Below are 25,024 nucleotides of genomic sequence, written 5' to 3'. Positions count from 1 at the left end.
AGGTTCAGGAGTGCATTACTTTGGCAAACATGTATCACTATTCTACAAACCTAATCTACCTTTGGATGTATCACTGTTCATTCATTCCTTAAGCTTCAAACACCTGTTTTTCTTACTTCTCTATTAGCACTTATATTACTCAATTAGTGACTCTTTTTTTTCAAGCATGTTATCTCCTTTTTAGTGGGGCTCTTTACTTGGCATTTCTTCATCATGCATTATTATTTATAGACAGGAATATTATTTTACTAAGATTCCAATGTTGACAATGAGATGACTGAGCGGTTTTTAGGTATTTTCACAGTTTCTGATATGTAAAGACACTCTAAATACCTCCGATGTAAACAAGTCACCAGCGTAGTGGTACAATTTCACTTCAGCTTTCAATTAAGCAACAAACTGTATGCTCAACAAAACACAAACGTTGTATATTGTCACGTTTCCAACATTCTACACTAGCGAAACTAAACACTACCGAAACTAAACACTCAAAACTAAACACCCTGCCACTAACAAACACACATCACATATAGAAGAGAAGTAAAAGCTGTCTCCCTCACCACGTCTATGATCTGCAGCAGTGTGAGGCCCAACTCCACCAGGATGGGGGCGGAGTCATTGACCACTGGTCTCTCCAGCCGGTTGTAGTTAGCCAGCAGCTCCTTGTACAGCTTCCTCTGATGCTCTCCCTGCAGGGATCCTAGAGGAAACCAAAGAAACAAGAGAAAAACATGATTTGTCTGATGGTTATTTTTGATTACAAGGCAGCATCTACACAAAAAGTTGTTTAAAACTAAGCACCAACATTTGTGAATGGAAGTTCACACTTCTCAGGTAGGTTTGTTTGAAAAACAAATTACCTCATATATCAGAGATCAAGGTACTTCCCTCTATTCACTGCAGAATATCTGAAGGTCTCTCTTTGATTTACAGATACGGTGTGTCTTACCATTTGCATTTTAAACGGTAAATGTAGTGCTCAATTTAGGATGTTCCATGACAGGTTTAAAAAAATGAAAATGCTATCAGTGTTTTGGCTTGGGTCATCCCTTTTCCTGCAAATTGTACTTTGGACCGTCTTCTTGTGCACTGATGCTGAATTCTGATCTGGAAATTAGCTAAAATGTATTTCCAACCTTTTACCCTTCCTTTGCTGGCACAAGCTTGCAGCCAGATTATAATGTACCTGATTGACTTGCACACGCGCTGCACAGTAATGTACAGTCCATTCGGATGTCCCTGATTTCAAAGTACTTCCTGTAAACTTGACTTTGGCATAAACAATGTATAAGGTAAAGGTTAGCTGTTGAGCTGAAAGTTTTAATAATACATATCATATTGTAAGTACACACATGTGCTTACATCAACATCATATACAACAACAGTATGACACACACACACACACACACACGGTTTAGTCTTAAGGTCCGGGTGATTACAGTGATGTGTTTTTTGGCCCGACTCTCATCACCATTATTGATCCTCTCCACCTCACCTTCCAAACACATTTCACACTGTCTATTTGTCCCAAAATAAACCGAGACAGAGACACACAAACACCTACGCTCTTACACAAAAACAACCACACCACATTGTTTCGCTGATCTTGCTAATCTGCATTTTAAAAACCAAAAGAAGAGAATGCAAGCTTCACTCTGCAAGAGAAATCTGTGTTTTGTCCTTATGTGACACAAATCTGTTTTAATGATCGGTGGCTGCAGTGCGAAAGCAAAGAGCATTTTAAATGTCCTGCTATGAGTGAGTGGATGTGTAATGACACCATACACATGGACGCCAATTTAGAAGAATTAGTTTTTAGAGTGGTATTGGATTGTCATTGGCCACAATGTCAAACATAACTGATCTTAGGATATGCAGTGTGAACATTTTATGGTCTATTATTTGTAACTATGCATAGCCTGCCTGTAGTCTGTAGTAAATTATTTAAGAAAACAGCTTTCTGTTGAGCTTAATGACAATGCATTTTGTTACAAGGTCCAGGGTTTTCAAATGTATAGGCCCACCAAGTAGGTTATTTCTAAAATAACAGATCTAAAATGATGAAAAACATACATTGGTGAGCATTATAATTAGAAAAGTGAGCACTCTAGTACATCTGTACAACAAACTCACCTATTGTCAAAGACACTATTTATGCACACAAACTGCAATACATACAAAAGGAAGCAAGAGCAGGCATAAACTAAATGAACACAAAACAAACATTTCCTATAAACAAAGGCCTGTCATTGACATACAAAAACTCTTCACTATCAGCATACACATTAGGATGAATACCTCATATACACATACAATGGGGAATGTGGATGCAGAGATCAGATACAGACGTAGGGTTGATGGGTAACAAAGACAGAGTATTAAAGAGAAGGAGGGGAGCGAGCGCTACAGCACTGCAAGACTGTGAAGAGGAGAGGAGTGTGCCTTCGGCCCGTAACGCTGTTGATTGGCCCATTAAGGCTGTAATGAGGAGAGTTATGGCATGAGGAAGCCTGAGGTCAGAGACAGAGGAGTTACGAGAAGCTGATCTGCACAGCAGAATCCCTTTCGCTGCTCTATGGAGCCACACAGACTGATAAATACATCCTCTCTATTCAAGCAACTGTATCCATCTTCCTCTACCTCATGTGGGAGCTGGATTGACATGATATTGTTTTTCTGTCTCTTCATAGATTCACATGTTGGTTTGGACACCCAAGCAGTTGCTCTAATGGCTCAGTGAATCAATACATGGCACGGCAAAGTAATACATATGTCTATCTAAGCATATTTGCACATGCAGTCAAATGTAACTGCACCCTAATCTACAGCTGCTTTTCTACAAACCTCTTCCTGTGTTTCAACATGTATTTTACTGTGAATTTTAAACTGATGTCCAAACAAACACAACAAAACTAATGCATTCAGTGAAGAAAATGTAAAACTCAGTCTTTGAGGCCGCTTGTGCCATAAAACAGCTTTTGGAAAAATTAAATAATCACATTCAATATAAACCACTTCAGATTTAATTTGCCAACAAACGTGTGCAGCATACTTAAAAGTTGAAAAGTTGCATTTCAACTTTTAAAGTATGAACGGATACTTCCAATTGATTGTTTTTTTTTTCTCACTAATTAATCTGATATGATAAGCTGGAGAGAAGACATCATTTTCAAAACCCAGTGAGAGGCCTCATCAAACAAACTCCAGCAGAGGTAGAGAATGAGAGCTAAGAGAGCTGGGAGATTTGTCGTTTGTTCAGCATTTCTTGTTCATCTCCCTGTTCACCATCCTTGACCTTTTATTTAAAGAGTTCGATTGTAAACACCCTTCAAAAGGTGTTCTGAAAGAAAGGCAATTGTCAAAACCATCCATCCATCCATCCATCTTCTCCCGCTTATCCGTGGTCGGGTCGCGGAGGTAGCAGTTCCAGCAGATAGCCCCAAACTTTCTTTTCCCTGGCCACATCAACCAGCTCTGACTGGGGGATCCCAAGGCGCTCCCAGGTCAGCGAAGAGATATAATCCCTCCACCTGGTTCTAGGTCTACCCCTTGGTCTCTTCCCAGCTGGGCGTGCCTGGAATACCTCCCTAGGGAGGCGCCCAGGTGGCATCCTAACTAGGTGCCCGAACCACCTCAACTGGCTCCTTTCGATGCAAAGGAGGAGCGGTTCAACTCCGAGTCCCTCTCGGATGACCGAACTTCTCACCTTATCCCTAAGGGAGACACCAGCCACCCTGCGGAGAAAAACCATCTCGGCCGCTTGTACCCGCGATCTCGTTCTTTCGGTCATGACCCATCCTTCATGACCATAGGTGAGGGTAGGAATGAAAATGGCGCGGTAGACAGAGAGCTTTGCCTTCTGGCTCAGCTCCCTTTTCATCACAACGGTGCGGTAAAGCGACTGCAGTACCGCTCCCACTGCTCCGATTCTCCGGCCCATCTCACGCTCCATTGTTCCCTCACTCGAGAACAAGACCCCGAGATATGAACTCCTTCACTTGGGGTAAGGACTCATTCCCTACTTGGAGTGGACAGTCCATCGGTTTCCTGCTGAGAAACATGGCCTCAGATTTGGAGGTGCTGATCCTCATCCCAGCCGCTTCACACTCGGTTGCGAACCGATCCAGTGAGTGCTGAAGGTCGCAGACCGATGAAGCCATTAGAACCACATCATCTGCAAAAAGCAGTGGTGCAATCCTTAGTCCACCGAACTGCAGACCCCCTCCCCCACGACTACGCCTCGAAATCCGATCCATGTATATTACAAACAGGATTGGTGACAAAGCGCAGCCCTGGCGGTGGCCAACCCTCACCTGAAATGGGTCCAACTTACTGCCGAGGACCCGGACACAGCTCTCGCTTTGGGAGTACAGAGATTGGTTTGGCCCTGAGTAGAGACCCCCTCACCCCATACTCCTGCAGCACCTCCCACAGTGACTCCCTGGGAACCCGGTCATACGCCTTCTCCAAGTCTACAAACACATGTAGACTGGATGAGCGTACTCCCAGGCCCCCTCCAGGATCCTTGCGAGAGTAAAAAGCTGATCCGTCGTTCCACGACCAGGACGGAATCCGCATTGTTCCTCCTCAATCTGAGGTTCGACAATCGGCCTGACCCTCCTTTCGAGTACCTTAGAGTAAACTTTCCCGGGGAGGCTGAGTAGTGTGATGCCTCTGTAATTGGCACACACCCTCTGATCCCCCTTTTTGAAAAGGGGAACCACCACCCCGGTCTGCCACTCCTTCGGTACTGTTTCCGACTTCCACGCAACGTTGATGAGACGTGTCAACCATGACAGTCCCTCAACACCCAGAGCCTTCAGCATTTCTGTTGTCATTGTCAAAACCATTTTTTTAAATTAACCTTGAGGTTCAGATTAATTTTGAGTAAAAACATAACACTATGTCAACATTTCTTATTGAAGCTTTTTATTTAAATAAACATTGTTCGTGTTGAAAAAATTGAGAAGTGAGAACATGAATGACTTTCTAACCAATTAAGGCTGAACATGGGATGAAGAAAACTATATGTAACTTTAAAAAAAAAAATTGTAATGAGGCATTTCAACTTTTAAACTGTCAGAAAGTATTAATAGGAGAAATCAATGGTCACAGAGGCATGCAAAGACAATCTATACTAGGAACTGTTCCTGGATGTTGAACCCTTCCCAAGTGACCAAAAAAAGGTGAATCTTTCGACTTTTTTTTATCATCTTCATTCAGAATTGTTCTTCTCCTTTTTGCTCATAATAACTTTGCAAAAACAACCCGCAGAAACACACCTTTTTTTTGTAGTTGTAAATTTTTTCAAGCCTGTATAAACAGATGTATGCATGTTAGCCTAAAACCAATGATCTAGCACATTGATGTAATCCCTGAGCTCTAGGATGTATGCATATTGAATTATTTCTAGTTTAATAAGCAGAGGCAGAGGCAGACTGCTCCTGGGCACCTCAAGGACCCAGAGGGCATCTGCTCCCAAGGGGACTTTTTATGTCAGCTCGGCAGAACCCCACAAATATTAATACATCTCTCACATTCATAACGCCTCCTTTTAGACTAAGCCAATTTTTTTGGGGAGCGTTTTTCCTCAACAACATTTATCAGAAGAATATTGGATGTTAGAGCTATCTCTAGTGAATCTTTTGAAAAGAGAATTGAAAGGAAATGAAAAATGTGTGACACGTAGATGTACTTTTGTTCTGTATATCCTTATATATTTTGATTTGTGTGCTGGAGGGATAAGCCAATGAGTCTTAGAATGTGTCACCTTCAATCAGTCTGAACCAGGAGAGGCTTCAGGCCCTAATGTTAAGTTTTAGAGCCATTCTAACACTGAGGACAGAAATTATGTTTGGTGCTTCCTTTGAGAAGGAACACTTTAAGAATTGAATACCATCACAACAGGGGGATGGTCTTTAAAAATGATATTGATGATAACGGCCACTACTGAGTCAGGATTGGACAGCTGCATACATGGAAGTAAAATAAGGAAAATCTTGCTTAGCATCAGCTAAAATAAAATATTTCCACATAGCAAGCTGGAGAGGAAAACTACATTTCAGATGGCAGTACATTCTTCCCATCCTCCTTCCCTCTAAAGCTTTCCTACTCTAATCCCAATTATTTACACCTTCTTTATTTCTTTTCTTTACTTCTTTATGTAAAATCCTCTGCAATATCTGCAATATCCCACTCCTTTTCCACAGTTCCACTCTTCTCTATTCTGACTGCACCTCTCTCACTATCAGTAGCTTTATCCCTTTACAAACCTTCTCAAGTCTTGTGATATCCCCTCTTTTGATCCATCTCTTGTTTCCTTTATTTCTCCTTTTAGTCACTCTGTCTTGTCCTGAATGGACTTGTGTATTTCAGCTTTCAGTATCCTTGTTCTTTTCGCATTGTGCAATTCTAGAGCCGATCAGTTTGCGTAAAAATAAACAATGAGCTAAAAATTCATTCATGGGCATGATCAGTGCAGGCTCTTAACAGTTAGTTAGCATCATCTGAAGAAATGGTGGGATTTCTATAGAAAGATAAGGGCAATCGAGGTCAAATAAACAGATAAAAGGTGACATTTGAGATGCAAATGATGTGTCGAATGTGAACTGTTTTTGTTTGAGATGGCATCTGAAAATAAAAGAACCGTACACTCAAGCAAATAATTATTGTGCACTCTGTCACACACCCAAAAAATCATGCTAGGCATTTCTGTCCCATCGGAACATTTTGTAATGGGTCAATGCGTTCAGATGAGGCTCCCAAACACACTCATCAGACACAGGGTATCCAAACACAGACGGCCCGAAGGGACACATTCTCCCTTTCCTTTTCTCATACAGACACATACGCACACAAAAAAAACAACAGGAAAGCTATTTTATACAGAGCACTAAATGACCACCTCTTACATCAGGGTGTTTTTGTGCCCCCGATGAGCTCAGCTAAAAACATCTAGGCTGAGCCGCTGTCCCCACAAACACACGTACACACACACACACACACACACACACACACACACACACACACACACACACACACACACACACACACACACACACACACACACACACACACACACACACACACCCCCACACACACACCCCCACACACACACCCCCACACACACACCCCCACACACACACACACACACACACACACACACACACACACACACACACACACACACACACACACACACACACACACACACACACACACACACACACACACACACACACACACACACACACACACACACTGACAGGATGAAAGCTTTGTTCGTTTGTCTCTCTGCCAAGATACTCTACCATGCCTTCGTATAGGTAATCCATTATCATGCAAGACTGGATTTTAGAGCTATTATTGATATTGGGGAACCCAGAAAAAAAAAATGCACTTCATTTGGTACAGAGATACAGGCTTTCGGAATACAACTTATTGGAAAGTAATGAAACTAATAGTGGATAGAAAATGGATCAATGGCTATTTTGATGCTCAACATATGCTTGGGGTGCATTTATTGAAACGAGCTGCAAACACAATGCTTGAATATTAATGCTAATGCTGAAGGTACTTTAAAGAATATACTCACATTTTCTAATCTGTCTTCATATAAAACTCACATGCCCATATGTATGTAGGTTAACATTTAGTTATGTATTGCTTTAATCATAACAGTCTATAACTACCATGAAAAGATCCTTCATATTAAAACTCCACAATATTTATCCAACACAAAATGCATATTAAGTTCAACCAATGCTTCTATGTGGCTTCATCAGTTTCAGTTGGGCGAGTGAAGTGCCTACCAAATTCTGTCTTTGTTTTGCGATCCCCAAACTATTTCTTAGAAAGGAAAAAGTATCCAGGAAAACATGTACTGTTGATTGTTAACTTTATTGGCAGGTGTCTCGGCCTATGTTTTTTGTTGCTTACTTGATGTTCCAAAAGGTGACATTTACAGATGCTATGTTCATGTTTTGCCTTCTAACAAACTCAGGCCCAATTCACTTGAAAAGGCTGTGTTGAATAAAGGATCAAGATAATAAGGCTTTTAAAAAAGACTTGATTGTAGTTCAGTTGTGCTCCACCTTGAATGACATGCTGACAGCAAGTTTTTCCTTTCGTCTCAGTACTAACATAGAAGTCACACTACTGTGAAACAAATACCTCATTATTAAGTTTGGGTTATCTTATTGTTGGTCAACATACTTCTCAGAAGAGGATGTCTATGTGTATTGTCTGGTCTGGAACATAGCAGGGCTCTTATCCCAGAATGCTCTGGGACAGAGGGACCAGAGTTATAAACCTGGAGGATAGGGCTGCACAAAGACACCGCTGACAGACTGCCACTCCCAGAGGGCCCGAACCATCAACACCAAAACAAATGCTACACATCTAGTCAATCTGATGCAAATATCTTCTGCCAGTGTATAGAAATAGTAAGAGGAAAAAAGATAACACTGCATATATGCAATTAAATGGTGATAAAAGGGATACTCCCACATCAAATAATTGTTTGTCTGAAGCTGTTACATCTGAAAAACACAATTTACATCTTGAAGCTAGAACAATACAAACACTAACATATGAGTTGTGTTAGCATATTGCAACATGCTGTTTGTTTTAAATAATGATTTACATAAAGACACGTGTGTAAATTGTGCAAAACTTCGATTGACACATTTATTATTGTGTAATTGTATGTTTATGCCTTCATGTGTGAATGAGTGTAGCTTACATAGAGTTACGCCTCTAAAATTAACCAAGTGTGCATCCAATTAAATTAAGGTCACTTCTATGTTGGCAGCGGTCTAGAACCTCATTATTTCCCTTTTAATCATTTGCTAGTGAAACGAGTCGTGGGAAGTCAGCGGTGAAGTTTCCAGATGTGCAGCGGCGTTAGATCTGCGTCTTAGGCCAGGTGGCTAGCTCATGGCATAACCCGTTTAAAAAGACAGCGAGAGGGAGAGAGTCAGAGAGGTGAGATGATAGGAGTTGATAATTGGAGTCACAAAAATGAAGGAGACTTTAAATGAAGGGTTGGAAGGAGAAACATAATCTTAAAAAGAGGTAAACATGAAGGTAGGGAAAGACCTGCATGTCCTGTATGCTATGGAGCCATAAAGAAAGTTCCTTTAGTCACAATTCGTGTGATGCTTAGTTTTGATGGGCTGCATGGTGAAACTTCAGACCTGAGTTATACAGCCAGTGAGACTCATTAAGACAGGGTTGTGCAGTCATTACAACAGACCTAACATGTATATTTTCATTCATTACGCCTTCAACAAGATGGGCTGTTGGATCATTTCAATTATTCCTCTTCAAATATCAGCAATCTTTCTACAGAATTGCAAAGTCCAATCTTTAAAACGTACCAAGATCTCTATTCATGCTTTCATTTGCAAAGCTGCTTTGTATACAAAACAATTACATTTGGCAATATTGTGAACAGGTTACTTTTGAAGCCTGTTACAACTAAAAAGGACAATAAGGCAAGAGAAGGGCAGCATGTTGTTGGCGTAATGTACAAAATCAGTAATGATGATGGTGTCAAGGAGACATAAGGCAGAGAGAAGAGAGACAGATGACAGTCAGTAAAAGAGCTCACTGGGAACAAAGTTTTCCGGAACAGATCAATTTTACAGAAGCGATTTCAACCCAATGCCCTTCCGCTGCCAACTGGGAGTGTTTTTCACTTCTTTGTGCAACTTGGTGTCTCTTTGTGTATTTCTCTGTGATTAAATGAGTTTCAGTGTGCCTGTGAACCATCGTTTTTCACTGTGTGATGCTAAAAGCAACGGACGAGTCACAGACCTATCCATTAGCACACCATTTCCGTCATCATGTGACAAACTACAGTGGTGAGCAGGGATCAGAGCGTATGGTGTTGTGTGTTAATGGATTTTGGGATGGATGGAGTCATTCAAGAGATTTATAATCTGTGGTCGAGGACTCAGAGCATTAAGACCAATGGATGTTTAATCCTAATCCAGGAGCTAAAACCTCCGTTGTGTTGCAACACTGAGGGCGTAGCTACATCATCCATTCTTTTACAACATGTTGAGCACAATTTACCAAGAATTGCATATTTTCAAATGTGTGTTTTCATTCTCCAAATAACACAGTCTTAATTTTAATCCCATGTTAGCATTTTCAGCGAACGAACGGCACCACTTGTGATACATTTGCGCGTAACTGAATATGAACTGATAATGCTGAACAAGGCCATAAAAAGTACTTGTACCATAAACTTTGTGATGAGAAAATGTAAAGTCTGGGGAAGAATTAAGTATTGCTGACCATGGAAAAAATACAATGTAAGCCGACTGTGTCTGTGAGGGTGAAAGAGAATAAATTAAAGAGACAGAGCGATACGATGAGAGAGATGAGGCGTCACATTGAAATCAAGCAGATATTATTACAGCATATTTGCCAGGTGACTTCACCCTAAGCAGAGAGGGTCAGAAATATGGGGAATATGGATTGAATTATATTTCTGCTGCACATGAACAAAGGGTTGCTGGATCTTTTATATAGAATAATAACCAAAACAAAATGTCCACTACCTCAGGAGTCTCATTCACTCTATCATCTGTCTACACAGCTGTGTGGGCTGTGCTTCTATCTCAGGAAAACTACATTTTCCGATTAAGTCTGATTTGAATATTGTCTGGTGTTTCCCTTGAAAGACTAAAGCTGCTTATCAATGGTACAGTGAACGTAAACATACAAGGCCAACAGGCGGCTAGCTGGTTCTTTAATCCCCACGCACAAATACTCGTGAGCAAACCTATTTGCCTGCCAACAGTCGAACGTGACTCGCCATGACACCCAGGAAAAAAATCTTACTGTTGGGAGTGATGTGTGTGTGTTAGTTTTTTTGTAGAAATTTGGAGGGAATATAAATCAATCTATCTATCTATTTATCCATCTATCTATCTATCTCGAGCCATTATTTCCACTTCCATCATTTCATTGTTCCTACAGAATTTATTCAAAAGTAAGGTCACTTAAATAGACAGAGACCTCCTCAACTTGTTGGTCGTTTTTTTATGAATTGAAAACAAGAAAAAGAAAAGCCCTACATATTTTCTACTCAGTTGAAAATTGCAAGACTTGACTTTGCCATGTCTTTTGCAGTGCTTCAAAAGACAGAACACAATGTCCCACCATGAGACAGCCACACTGTCCATGAAAGAAAGTTGAGACCTCCGCCCTCCTGTCATGGGAATCTATGCTCTGAATCTCTCCATTTAGGGTACCATTAGTCATTCCCTTGTTCCTTCCCAAAGAGATGACCACTGACGGATCGGTACAGAGATGCGAGGAAAGAAGCAGGTTTGATGTTTGCATGGTGAAAATACGTTCACACCGTCCGCCCAAATAGACTCACACATGCACATATAGAGAGCATTTCTTCAGAAGAGTAAGGTAAGTTTAACAACCCAGATGCACATGATGATGCTGATTATGATGCAATGGAGCTTAGTACAGAGTTAGAGTCATGCATGCACATCTAATTGCACACAAATAATTAAACATTAATGCATTGACAAACGTGTATTTAAAAATAACTCTAAGTGTAGTAAATGGTATTATTTCAAAAGACACAGCAGATCCAACAAAAGTAAATGCAGGGTGCAGAAAGAGGTGTATTTCAAATAAATGTAAAATATCACATTTGTCATTCAAAGTTTCCAAAGCAGTGTTATTCGATAGAATTTGGTGACTCAAGTGTTACTGATTATTTGGGCTTCATTACTGAATATTATTTTTTTTAATGTATGTGTCATCCTTACATCAAATCAGATTTGTTTAGCAAAACAGTGCCTGTCGTTTAGAGTTAGTAAAGCAGAAGTTGCCTAATCCTTCCAACAAAGATCACAACCTGCTATTTAATTACTTTAATTAAGCAATAAAAGATAAAGACCAACATAAACTCACGTCTATAGATTATCCAAAACACATGCAAAACCACTGCATGACAAAAAGGGATTTAGTCATTAAAAGCACCCATTTGTTAGTCTGAATTTATCCAAACAGACCCATGCACTCACTAAAGAAGAAACAAAGGCAACTTTATCACTTTCTTAAATCATACCTTTGATCAGCATGGCCGCACAAATATAAAATCCAACCGAACATGGTCCCCAAAACTTCATCCTGGCAGCGCTGTGTGGACTCGGCCGGCCCCCGGCTACGGGCTCTCAGTGTCGGGCAGACAGGGAATCAACTCCGGCTAGGCGGTGGTGTGAACATGAGGCTGGAGTAGACGAAGAGGAGGGAGACGGAGTGTGTGAGATCAAAAACACTGACAGACTGAACGAGTGTGGAGTAGTTGAGGTTGGCGCGTTCACGCTGCTTCACAAACACATTCCCTCACACAGCGCTTCACGGGGGCGCGCGTCCGAGCTGGAGTTAGCCAGAAAAATGGCTGCTATAACTTAACAGGTAGAGCCAGCCAGCGATGACAATAATACAATAAAGTTTATGTAATGTCTGATAGAGACGATCACTTTCACTTTACGCAGCTAGAGTGTCATTGCAAGGTACATTTCGCATTTAATAAGACCCCATCGTGCTTTTCCAAGTCCTCCTAATTGAATGCTGCAGTGATGTAGCCTAGCTTTATGTGATATTTAAATCCGCTAATTGTTCATTCTATATTTGTTATTCCCCTTAAATAATATTTGTTGTTGCATATTTACAATAACAAGTGAAATTAGTTTCTAACTAAGCTCCACTAACTTTATAAAGTCAACTGTTTTGTCTCGTGCCCTCACCTGTCTCAAGACGTAGACAGAGAGCACGTCTTTGTGTGCAAATGTATGTGAATGCTGATACTGACCTACACATGATTGCATTGGAGCATGAGATACTGTTACCATAAGGCCCTTATAACTTTGCTTACCGGTTCACAAAGTTCGTTATTACTTAATTGATGGTCAATGTATGACTTTGTAACACATAGTATAAGCATTATAGGATGCGTTGTTTCTTTATTTCTGGCAGGGTCACAAATAAGAGTTCTGACAGAAGTGCAGGAAGCTTACACACCTCAAATACAATAAAGCAATGTTTCCCAGAGGTGTTCAACTTAAAGTGATTCAAAGTTCATTTATGTCAACATTGTGAAGTTATTAATGTTCTTATCAGTATTGTTAGAATAAAAGGTGCTCAAATAAGTTTATAATATCTCTGATCATCTTAAAGTGAACACAATGTCCAGCACCAAACAGCAGACACACAAATTTAGTGACCAGCTGGTGAATATAGTCGTGCATTGTATAAGAGAGAATTACAATTATCATGTGGACAGACAAATCTCCAAATGATTGATAATGTTGTTCTGTATCTACTTTATTAAAAATAAGAAATTATTGGAAACACAATCGCCATGTCTGCGTTTTAAAATTCATAATGGGTCAATATGTTTACAGCTTCCTGAGCTGCCCCTCAATTACCAAAAACAATTCATTATGGTTTTAATAAAGGTAATGCATAGTTACATCCAAAACAGACACATCTCACATCTTAGTTTTTCTTGGAGCAGGTCACAACCAAACTCTGGAAGTGGGTCTGATCACCAACCAGCCCTCCTTCTCCCACAGACTCTCAGTTATGAATGCAATGTCCGTCACGCTGCAATTTCCCTCCTTGCTTTTTTTAAAGGAGGTTCATCAACTTCGTTATTGCTATATTTGTCACCCTATTGTGCCAGCCTGGCTCATAATAAAATGACCTATTTATTCTATTCCATAAATAATTTCAGTCAGAAATAGGATCCGATACGCAATGAGGGGGAACGCTGCACATTTGTGCAAATGTTCTCACCGCCTGGCTTCCTCTCAGTGGAACAGGGGTGTATCATCTAAGAAGCAGTCCTGTGCCATTGGTTTAACAACAGTTATTGCTTTTTTTCATATCCCAAATGTCTATGTCTTGTGGAGCTCCATCAGAGGACATGCATGCTACTAGATATGATTTAGTACGCCATGGTTCAGTGAAACCTCTGATCACAACCTTTATCCTTTTACTTGTTCTACCAAGGAGACAACTGGGTAATAAAAGCTAATTATTTTACTTAAATTATCAATAAGTAAAATAAAGTTTAATGAAGAGCTCTCCATATTGCTGAAATTACGTGCAGCACTGTTCTGTGTCAACAGCAGTAATACACTATGAGAAAGGTATCAACATTATCAAACAAGACACATAATCCATCCATACATCATATTTCTCCCACTTATGTTGATGTACCCATGATATGTAAAAAATACTGCCTCCAGAAAACAGCCATGAAAGCATCCTTACATGACTAAAGTAAGCTGAGTGTTTTTTAACCATACAGTCGGGTTTATAATGTGATGGTGATGTCACACACCAGAAAACAATGCACAAAAAAATGCAGATTATTGCAACCAGCAAACTTGATGGATCTGAGACTCTTCTTCAGAAACCGATCGACTTAGATCTGACCCCTCAATTGTTTTTCACACCATATTTAACAGTTATCACTAAAAACCTCCGGACAGGAAAACTTAAATGAAGCACCACAGAGGTTTGGCCCCCAGTTGCCGTCAAACTTTATATTTTTAAACATCAACCATCAGAGAAAGTGTATTACTCTCTCTAGGTCTTCCTCAGACGAGCCCTCCATCGTCACTTCCAGTCATTCCGGTTCTCTATACATCTGGCCAGTTCATTGGTACTTTGTGCTCCTGCGTCATTCTTGAGTATGTCCATGTATGTTGGTGTGGGACGTCCTCGTGCAGCACACGAAAACAGCACCAATTTGCTGTTTGGCAGCTCTTGATGCCTTTGGCAATGTCCTGCTAGTCTCATTCTCCTGGCTGCAATTTTCTCGCTCACCCTTGGTATTCCCTCGTACAGGATCTTGTTGGTTACATGTACACTCTTGCTGATGTTAAGTACTGCTCGCAACATTCTGGTGTAGCATCCGTCTAGAGACTTTTGCAGGGTTGGCTTCAGGGTCCAGCATTCACTGCCATAGAGGAGAACAGACTCTACCGTTGCATAGAAGAAGCTGAGTTTGATTTTGACGGGGGAGGTTGGAGTTCCATATACTGGTCATGCCGTTCAGGGCCCTCCATGCAAGTGCCTTCCTCACCTTAAGATCTTGCTCGGTTGAGTTGACCCATGAGCCCAGGTACTTGAAGTCCTTGACTTCCTTAAGCATTACTTGTGGACTTAAAAATCCACAATGTAGATTTTATACCTCTCAATTCTTAGTGCTTAAAATCAACACACGTTTCCTCAAATGAGGACTGTTAAAGGAATCTGCATTATCTAATTATCTCATTCACTGATTGAAATGCATCAGTCCACTGATAGGAGATGAACAATAGCACAGAGAAAAGGGAGTTGTTGATTTGTTATATTTTATAAATAAGAAGTGTTCTGCTAATGGACTTAAATGTTGTGGAGCCACCATTGCGTCTTTCCTTCTTCTCTCAATCCCTCTTTCTCTTCAACATCCCTCTTGTCCTATTTCTTTTTTTAAACACTGGCCTAAACGTATGTAAACCCGACATAAACAAAAGTTAAAACAGATTAAATCTGCAAGGACAATGGTGAAATCTGAAGTTAGTATGATATTTTAAATCCGTATTTGGTCAATACCCATCTTACCCATTTTCCCAAATCAAATATTTGCCGGTCCCAGCAGCGTGCATGTGTGTGCATGTGTGTGCATGTGTGTGTGATAGAATGGGGTCAGATGAGTTTTAGTTTGTCTGAGTCGCTATACCTTTGATGTGTGGAAGACGCAGAGCTTTAACAGCAGCAGAGAGCACAAGGGTCCCAGAGCTGTACAAAAGTCTGTGTACTTCTGCATGCCTTTGGGAATCCACATGTCGGTGTGTCTGCATCCGAAAACTGTGCAGTCACACTTGTCAGGAGGGATCTTCTTAGAAAAACATAAACATTTGAAAAATTTAAAATCATCTTAGAAACATTAATTAAAACATTTGTTTTAGGTAATCTGTGAATTACGACCCTACATGACTAAATGCATCTTGGTTCTTTCCAACGAGCTCCTCCTCTGTTGTCCTGCTGCCAGCCAGCCATTTGTCTCTGTTACCCTGCTGAGGTGATGACTCCAGGTTATTATGGGATATCAAAGAAAGGTCAGACTTCTCACACATAATTATAGGAGTTTACTGTGCAAAGGTCAGCGGTACACACAAGGGTGAGGGAGAAACACAGAGACTTTGATAAAACACACAAGAGGCATGCGATGTGTGAGTAGACCAATACATTGTGTGGGGAGTGGAGTTAGCACAATAACATGTACTAGTGTAATGGTCACACCTTCATCGACATACTTAGAGCAGCTAGGGTTCATGAATAGAATCAGTTTAAATTATTTATGAGTTTTGTTCTGCTGGACCTTTACTTATTGTCTCTCTGCATCAACTCTTTTTCTCACAGCTCTTACTGTAGGTGGACATTTTCATGTGGCTGCTTCTGTGTTTGAGCGAGAGTGTAAATATTACATCAAGCGAAGAAATTCACATGAAGCCTCGTGCTCATATACTTTAAAGGATGTGAGCTTTAATGCAGTACCTTCAAAATTATAACCTAAATGAATGCTCTTGGGACCTGCTTTGAAATCTCTGAAGTCTAAGCAAGACAATCTTGGCTCAAAAAGCAGCCTTTAAATCTACTTCCCTTAGGTGATGTTACATACACATGCACATTGTGTTAATGTTTTCCCCTATTTGTAAAATGTATCTCATAAGTTATATATTTGAAATAAATATCTGCAGTTTTTGTTAGTAATCCTGATATCATGTCTGAAATGTGCTTTTTACATTTTCTTTAAAAAAACTAACTGTATGTAAACCAGTCTGCTTCCTTATCAGATGTGTGTTAACCATTGACAGAGCTGCCAACATATTCAGAAATATAAATAAAATAAAAACATTTCCCCCATGTCTGTCACACATTTGTTAAATGCCTGCAGCAGAAAATGTGAATTGTCTACCAACCATGAATGTGGTTAGGCCTCCATCCAGTGGAGGACATGTTGATGTACACAAAACCTTTTGTATATATCTGTAAAAAACACACATATTATAATATATATCATTTTCATATAGTTTCCAAAGCAGTGTGTTATATCCAGCTTGGAAGAGACCAAGGGGTAGACCTAGAACCAGGTGGAGGGATTATATCTCTTCGCTGGCCTGGGAGCGCCTTGGGATCCCCCAGTCAGAGCTGGTTGATGTGGCCAGGGAAAAGAAAGTTTGGGGCTCTGCTGGAACTGCTACCTCCGCGACCCGACCACGGATAAGCGGGAGAAGATGGATGGATGGATGGATTTTCATATAAGCAGTGACCACAAACACAACATACAATCACAGTTTGTCGTTTTCTTTTTTAATGCAACGTATTTGTTGGTCTGAACACTTTGAAGAGTGAGGAACATATCATTGTCAGCGAGTTAGAGCAAATGTAGACATAACACTGAAGTTAGTCTAAACAAATCACACCCAAGTATTATAATATTTGCTGTGTTGCACTTCCCCTCTTAACAAAGCATGCATTTTAAGCTTTTTGAGATAAGATTTGATTGAAATTAAATAGAAGGAAATAAATGATGTATTTTTTATTGGATAGAGATTTCTTTACTGTGGTTTACCTCTAGATGGTGCTGTCACTTCACCCATTTTAACTCTATTTGTTTACCTCTTTAGCAGAGCTTATTGTAAAAGAAATACATCATAATCTATTAAAAACAACTTTATTTGCGCAATAAAGTACAAGCCAATACATTACTTTTGAAGGTTTTGTAATTTATAGCAGAAATGTTCATTCAGTCTTCATGTAATCATTACACTGATGTTGCTTGAGGTGGTTTAACTTATATCAGTGAGCAAAGCAAAGTTAGTATTTGAGGAGGGTGAGAAAGACAAGGAAACAGTTCCTGTACAACATCACAAATAAGAGCTCTTTTTGTCTTTATTGACCCAAATGTTGTCAAACATTTTGCAAACATGTAACAGGTTATTGCATCTCTATTGAATGTGTAAGGTAGTTCAGATGTTGTTGGTAACTCAAGGCATACAAATGTAAAAACTGAAGATATTGTGGAAGTGATTCTTTGCAATTCTGGATTCAAGATGGTCCAACAAACAAATCAAAGGCAATGTTATTTAGAAACATAACACAATGAAGAGGAACTAGGCATAAATCAAGCAGATCGTGAAATGTGAAAACACTTTAAAGTTTAATATTACCTTGAAGAAAGTTATTCTTTTACTCCTATGTTCATGTTTCATTCAATTTGAGTAGAAGTCTAGTATACTGACAGCTACATGCTTCTCAAAGCCAGCGAGAAAATAAATAAATAAATAGGACTTTGGCTACAAAGCAACTTAAGTGGCACCAATTTGTAATAACATTGTCTTATTTATCTCGGGAAAAAACATGTCATTATAAAAACTCAAAGATATGCTATAATGTGCATACAACGTTTTGCAAAACGGATCTTAAGAACAAACCTAACCATCAGAGAGTCCAAGTTCTCCTTCACAAAACACCTGTAGTGGCCTTCACCTGCTGAGAGGTAACAAAAGATGCATCTGTTGGTGGATCATCGGTTGTTTGTGAAAGTGGTTTATTATTGCTACTAGTTTGACGTCGGATCCTCACTTCCCGGTGGAGGAGTGATTTTGAAAAACATGTAGACAGCTGGAGTGAAAATGAGGACAGTGCCCAGTATTGCGACGGTGAGGAAAGCCCACAGGAAGATCCTGTCCAACACCTGGGCCACAAACTTCCAGTCTTGTACGACCTTGGAAAAAGAAGAAATGGGAGATGAGATAACAACATATAGAAACAGGAAGCCCTTAGAGCTGTTCTAGTGAATACTTCAATCTTTCTTCATGCAGCTAAACCAACCTCACGGATGAAGTGTTCCTTGTGGATATGTCTGCTGATGTAGCGCACTGAGTAGATAGCCTTGTCCAACATGGTCGCCCAGGCCTCGTCCTCCTTCGAATCAGAACTTGTCTGTCCGCTGTTCGGCCTCTTGCCAGCTTTCCGTCCTCCTGAGCGAGGCTTCAGCTCCGGGCTCTCCGGAGCCAGCTCTGGGTAATGGTACCGGTCCGTGTGTCCGCGCATGCAGAGCAACTTCGGCAGCTTCTGCAGGAAGAGATTACGAACCCACGGCGACATGGGGTGGTAGGTGGCCGAGGAGCGGTGGTGTACGTTGATGACAAACACAGTGACGATGATTGAGAGTGTGACAAAGATCATGATGAACAGCAAATACTCTCCGATGAGCGGGATCACCTTGGAGGAGGAGGGGATGATTTCTTCTATGACCAGGAGGAACACAGTGAGCGACACAAGGACTGAGGTGGAGAGAGACAGCTTCTCCCCTTCATCGGAGGGAAGGTAAAACACCAGGACAGTCAGAAAGGACAAACCCAAACAAGGGATGATGAGGAAGAGTGTGTAGAACAATGGCAACCTCTTCAGAATGAATGAAAAGGTAATGAAGGGGTACGTGTACATGTCGTCCTTCCTGTTCCCTCTGGCACCGGTGGCATTAAGGATTTGCCACTCCCCGTTATCGAAGAAGTCCTTCTGATCAACCTGATTGTCTATCAGGACCATGTCCACCATGTGGCCATCGTATGTCCAGGAGCCAAACTTCATGGTGCAGTTCTGGCGGTCGAAGGGGAAGAAGGTGACGTCCATGGTGCAGGCGGATTTGTAACTAGCAGGCGGCGTCCAGGTGACACCGCCATTGAACCTGACAATGGCTTTGGTCATCAGAGAGCCTTCAAACCGCCCATCAGCACTGAAGAAACATCACATAATAATCAGAAAACAAGTCTCCAAATCACATTTGCAGATGATCTATAGTAGGTTCTTGTGATTGTATAAGTGTTGCCTTTTATACCATCTTTATTTCAAATATGACTCAGTATAACACAACTGTTATTTTAATGTATAGAATTACAGCTCTCATTCAAGTATTACAATTTGGTTACATCTTGATAATGTTATTCTATAAAAGAATTGACATACATGAGTCTATAAAATAGCTGTTGCTGTACTTTTCATACGGACAAGGTGTCTTTTTTTAAGTTTCCTATGAATGTGATGTTCAGTGGTTCCTAGCATAGTACAGCAGTCTTACTTCTCATAGAGGACGATGTCTGGGAGCCAAATATTTTCAGATGGTACTCTGATGGAAGTGATTCCTCCGTATTGGTCTGGATTCCAACGCAGCTTGTAATCGATCCACTCCTGGTCGACACAAACACAAGGACGCAGGATGCGGGATTGTTCGACTGATATACAATACTAAGAGTCTTATTTGCATTAATAAGCATAAAGAAATGATTAAACATATTTTAATAAGTGATATGCCCCTAGAGTTGATAACATCCATTTTTTCAGACAGAACAGAAACAGATTTAGTCAAGAACTAATGCTGAACTTAATATACAGTATCTTAGTTGGAGACACTATCCATATGAAGGTTATCATGTTTCTTTAAATCAGACTATTATAATATTTATACATATTGTTGAGTTGTTTTTCTCACCTGACAGAGCCAAACATTAGTTGTCATTAGCTGGTTCTTCTCATCCTAAAAGACAGACAAAGAAAACCGAGTTAAAAATGAAAATGAAGTGAAGACGCAAGAAGCAAGACAACAGTGTATAGGTCAGGCTCATTTCATGATCAACGTTTAAATGAAAAAACGATATACACATCAACAAAATCAGAAGGATTGAGACCTATCAATCCACATTTTTTTGTATTTACTTTCATTCATAGACCATGATATTCAAAAGCTGGTAAAAGGGCTCTGATATCTCCCACGTAGGGAATGTTCTGGTACAATACACATTAACATAGAGGACAAACACATGTTCAAATGAGGGTAGTGTCTAAAGATCTAAATCAACATTATCAGTTAATTTCACATGATGTTATCTCTAAAAGCAAAACAATTGACAGCCTTTCAGTTTTGTATCTGATGTAACTTGATTCCAGCAAAAAAGAAATGTGTGATCTGGGTGCTAAAATCACAATGTTAGATTTGATTAGTGGAGAATATGAGAAGCTTGGTTGGGAGTAAAACTAATAATCTTATCCTTGCTCTGAAATGACCGAATCCAATTGACCCGTCACTGCCACTTCCTTAACAAACAAGAGGAAGAAACATGACACGGAGATGGGTGAAGTGAACCCTGAAGCTGAAGCGATATAGCTGCAGCACGAGGTAAATAGAAGAAGACAGGAATAGAGAGATGGAGAGTGGTTAGCACAGGTTTATTTAAATATCACTGGAGGTGAGTTTGAAGAAATAGGGATAGACTAAGAGCTTAAGACTGGATATAAACAGTATAGAGAAACACAACATGCAGCTGTTAGGTATATCCAGACCAGGCCTCAGCTGTCAGACTGAGTCGGATGTTTTGATGATCACATAAAGCAGAGGTGAACCATAATCTAATACACAGCCAGGCACAGAAGCAGCAGAGACAAGCTGCTGTGTCTCTGGTTAGCTCTCCGTCTCTTTTACAAAATCCAACAATTAATCTTAACCTAACTCTTTCTTCTCTGCAGAGCCGTAAGAGGGCATCACAGATTGTCTTTGCCCAGCACCTCTGTTAGGTGGAAGGATAAAGAGTTCAATCTAAACTGGTTGATATGAATATTTCAAGCCAAGAAGAGCGGCTCTTCCATTAGCATCCTCCGTTTTCTCCATTTGGACACCATCTCAACCTATCACAGCGTGCCTCTGAAATATTAAAGAACCACTCCAGAGTATGGAGATGTGAAGTGAGTGTTCCCGATCTATTTCAGGAACACAGAAAGCTCCTCACTGTTAGGTGCTAGTGCCCTGTTTGGTTTCAGAACCATGGACAGCGACACCACTCGGCTGATGGTGAAGACTTACCATTCAAATCAAACTGTGGTTTTCAGTTCTCGCCAATGGTCCTCTTTCCATGAGTGTTAACTAATTCTCTTCTTTCGAAGGATAAAGTTGGAAAGCTTCCTAATTGTTTTTGTCAATGAATCCCATAAAGAGCCCTAAAACAACAATGTGTTAGGTGCTAGTCCATCTCTTAAAACTTCACACATTATTCATGGCGCTCAGATCCAAGCATTCTTAATGAAATGTGTTCATCTTTAAAAACTGGTCGTACACAATATATTATTTTTTTAATTAAAATATTTTAAATTACAGGCTGAGCACTTTTAACAATTTAAACATTTAAGACTGTTCGTTTTTTTAATAGCAGTAAGTTGTTCATTTTCTGGGGGACCATTTTATATGTTTTTATTTTGTAAAAAAAAGGAAATTGTCACCCAGAGCCACTATGTTGTTTTTTTAAGTGTAAAATTGTTTGGATAAGAATTGAGTCCAATAGCACTGAAGAAACAATCAGACTTTGACTTTGACTTTGATGTGATTTATTGCTAAAAACAAAATCATGGAACAATGACAAACTCGTCCTTCAAGATCTGAGTCATGATGAGGTTGAATATGAAGCATACAAATAAGGTAACTTCTAACCTTAAGCAGCTTAACAACTAGAACAATATATTTTCCACACAGTTTGAGTTTTTCTTTTTTTTATCTCAATGTGTGCGTGCAGTTTCGCTCCACTAGTGGGGGGGGGAGCACACAACAAATCTCCTCATGAATAAAGAAGTACATGGATATGCATCTGTGATTGTAGGTGTGTCCTCACCACATCAACCAGCTGGGAGATCTTGAGTCCAAAGCGAACCGTGACGGTGTCGTTGACGTGCTGGATGGGCCTGACCCAGCGCTGGTAGCCTTGGAAAAGGTTCCTCAGCAGGGCGTCCTCCATCTCTGCCAAGGACATAAACTCATTCGGACCTGGGGCAAATAGAATGAATGTGGATTTACAACTGTTCATTACATAAATACTGCTTGTGTTAACTTCTTAATACAATTGGGTAGATCAAAGACTTCCTTACATACTTTAAAAAAGAAGAAATAAGCATTACTTTTACCGCCCTTAAAGTGGACGGCACTGGAAAACAGACACACAAAAAGGGATTCTATCGTCTTTTAAGTAGGTTTTTGGAGATGTTCTTGCCTACTTCTAGAGAGTCAGCCTTACCAAAAAGAAAACATGCTTGAAGATATGAAAATATGTTCTAGCACCATGAACAGTAACCCTCCAGAAAAGTGTTCATATTAAAACTTGTACACTGTCCTGAGATGGTTGGAAAAATGTCAACAACAAATGTAACTCAACTCATTAGTAAATCCATAATTGTGTTCCCCAATGTGAATATGTATGACACAAAGAGAAAAATAAATGAGCAAACAAAAGCGTATAAAACAATTTGTCTCCAAATTCTAATTAATAAAAAAGCTACATGCAGGAAATTCTCCTGGCAAATCACATCATAATAACTTCAGTCCGCCAGCTGTGTGCTGTAGAGACATCAAGCTATCAAGGAGAAAGATGAGTGAATGGTGGAGCTCCGCACTTTGTTCAATTGCAGTGTGAGGGGAAAGTCAGTCAGCACATCAGTCAGCCTGAGGCGATATGATGTCTCTGGAGGGACAGAGACAGTCATATTGACAAGAGACAGCTATATAATGTCAGACAGAGGGGACGTCAAGTGCAAGAGGACCACATGATCTAATGAGGAGGGGCATGGACCTATAACCTGGTGCTGGCTCTGTCTGGCAACACATGACTGACCCATTCATGAATAACTGTAAAGTTTGATCAAAGCAAACATAAAACCACAAAGTCAGAGTGCAGTTGGATCACCTCTGTCTGTGCTCTCAAGGACTCTGACACATGATACCTGTGTTCCTGTTTATCTGATAGCAGCTTCAGCACAAACAAGAGCCGGGCCGCACATCATTCCTGAACTAATATGCTGCATAACATCTCATCTGATTAAAACATCTGATTAGCATTGTTAGTTCTAAACTGTATATATTCATTTACAATTTCAAATCAGAGACAAAAAGGTGGAAATGTCTTCTTTGAGTAGAAATTGCACACTACAGGAATAACGTACATGAAATAAGATATGGGAAAGGTAATTTTTATAATCATGAATGAGAAGGTTTCCCTTTTTTTGGTTGACAAATTCATCGAAAGTTATGTGGAGCTTAGTTGAATCTGTCTCAGACATAACTGTTAGATTATACCACATATTTTTTCTGTCCAAACAAAAAAGTGGAACTGTTGTCGATATTCGAAAGTATTTAGAAAACAAACCAAGAGTTTTCTTACCGGGGATTACGGCCAGGGCCAGCGGACAGAGGAGGAGGAGGACCGACAACTTCATAGTGTTGTCCTCCCGGGTCCCACCGAGCGCTCCTGCAGCCTCCTGTTCGCTTCTATCGGCTGTTCAGAGGAAGGACTACAGGACTCACAGCGAGCAGGCGCAGGCATGCAGGGTCCCATCAGCTGTCTCAGTACCAGGTGGGAAACAAGCCATTCAATCCGATGCAGTTTGACAGAGAACAGGTCCCTGTGCGAAGGAGCATGTGGCCGGAGTGCGTTTGCTGTGACTCCGGTAGAGGCGTCACGGGGAGCGGCGGTCCGCGGAGGAGGAGGGAGAGGAGGGGCAGGGAGGGAGAGATGTCCGGGTGGGGCTGAAGCGTGGAGCTTAAAAGCCACTTTAAAACAAAAACTTTGGGTTTTCTTATATTATTATCTCTTTAACTTGTCTACTCATGAAGGTTTTAAAACAGAGTTCAATAAGTAATAGAGCATTTTAAAAAGTTAATATGCCTGAGAATTAAAAAATGTGTCGTCGGTCAGGTTTTGCACCTTTCACTATAATCTTGCTGGAACTTCCCCTGACTTTAATAACATTTGCTTTATTTACTGTTTTGTAATATATCTTTCCTAGGGTGGGAAGGAATCGTAGTGGCCGGATGTCATGCGATGTAGTGTCTTTGCAGATTTTGTGTCTGTGTCTCTCACGTCACTGTCACTGCTTGTCCACTGGAGAG

The 25,024-nt window shown here is 40.4% G+C and overlaps 2 protein-coding genes across 2 annotated transcripts in view; both read right to left on the bottom strand.

Annotated features, from left to right (window-relative positions):
* LOC307032219 (neuronal acetylcholine receptor subunit alpha-7-like) overlaps positions 1 to 12,353 on the bottom strand; it is a 32,055-nt gene extending 19,702 nt beyond the window's left edge. Inside the window, exons 1-2 of the mRNA XM_079670060.1 lie at positions 12,107 to 12,353; positions 561 to 700 (exon numbers count right to left, since the gene is read on the bottom strand). Coding sequence (XP_079526186.1) covers positions 561 to 700; positions 12,107 to 12,167 — 201 coding nt within the window. The 5' untranslated portion in view covers positions 12,168 to 12,353. The remainder of the gene's footprint in view (positions 1 to 560; positions 701 to 12,106) is intronic.
* A 5,582-nt stretch (positions 12,354 to 17,935) lies between these two features.
* On the bottom strand, positions 17,936 to 24,576 carry LOC307033325 (neuronal acetylcholine receptor subunit non-alpha-3-like). Its single transcript, XM_079671756.1, has 6 exons — positions 24,297 to 24,576; positions 22,758 to 22,909; positions 20,594 to 20,638; positions 20,183 to 20,292; positions 18,934 to 19,840; positions 17,936 to 18,826 (listed from the first exon to the last, which is right to left on the bottom strand). The coding sequence occupies exons 1-6, from the start codon at positions 24,349 to 24,351 to the stop codon at positions 18,662 to 18,664; spliced, it is 1,434 nt and encodes a 477-aa protein (XP_079527882.1). The 5' UTR covers positions 24,352 to 24,576; the 3' UTR covers positions 17,936 to 18,661.
* Between the last annotated feature and the right edge of the window lie 448 nt (positions 24,577 to 25,024).

The sequence above is a fragment of the Notothenia rossii genome (assembly GCF_949606895.1).
Source record: "Notothenia rossii genome assembly, chromosome: 3".
NCBI classification, from domain to species: Eukaryota; Metazoa; Chordata; class Actinopteri; order Perciformes; family Nototheniidae; genus Notothenia; species Notothenia rossii.
This window is presented reverse-complemented; position numbering and strand designations above follow the sequence as displayed.

What these genes read in the sequence shown, in the direction of transcription:
- LOC307033325 (XM_079671756.1), bottom strand. Translation starts at nt 24,351, where the DNA reads ATGAAGTTGTCGGTCCTCCTCCTCCTCTGTCCGCTGGCCCTGGCCGTA. An exon ending in GGCCCTGGCCGTAATCCCCG is followed by an intron (nt 22,910 to 24,296) that starts GTAAGAAAACTC and finishes TATTTGCCCCAG; the next exon opens with GTCCGAATGAGTTTATGTCC. An exon ending in GACATCGTCCTCTATGAGAA is followed by an intron (nt 19,841 to 20,182) that starts GTAAGACTGCTG and finishes ATGTTTCTTCAG; the next exon opens with TGCTGATGGGCGGTTTGAAG.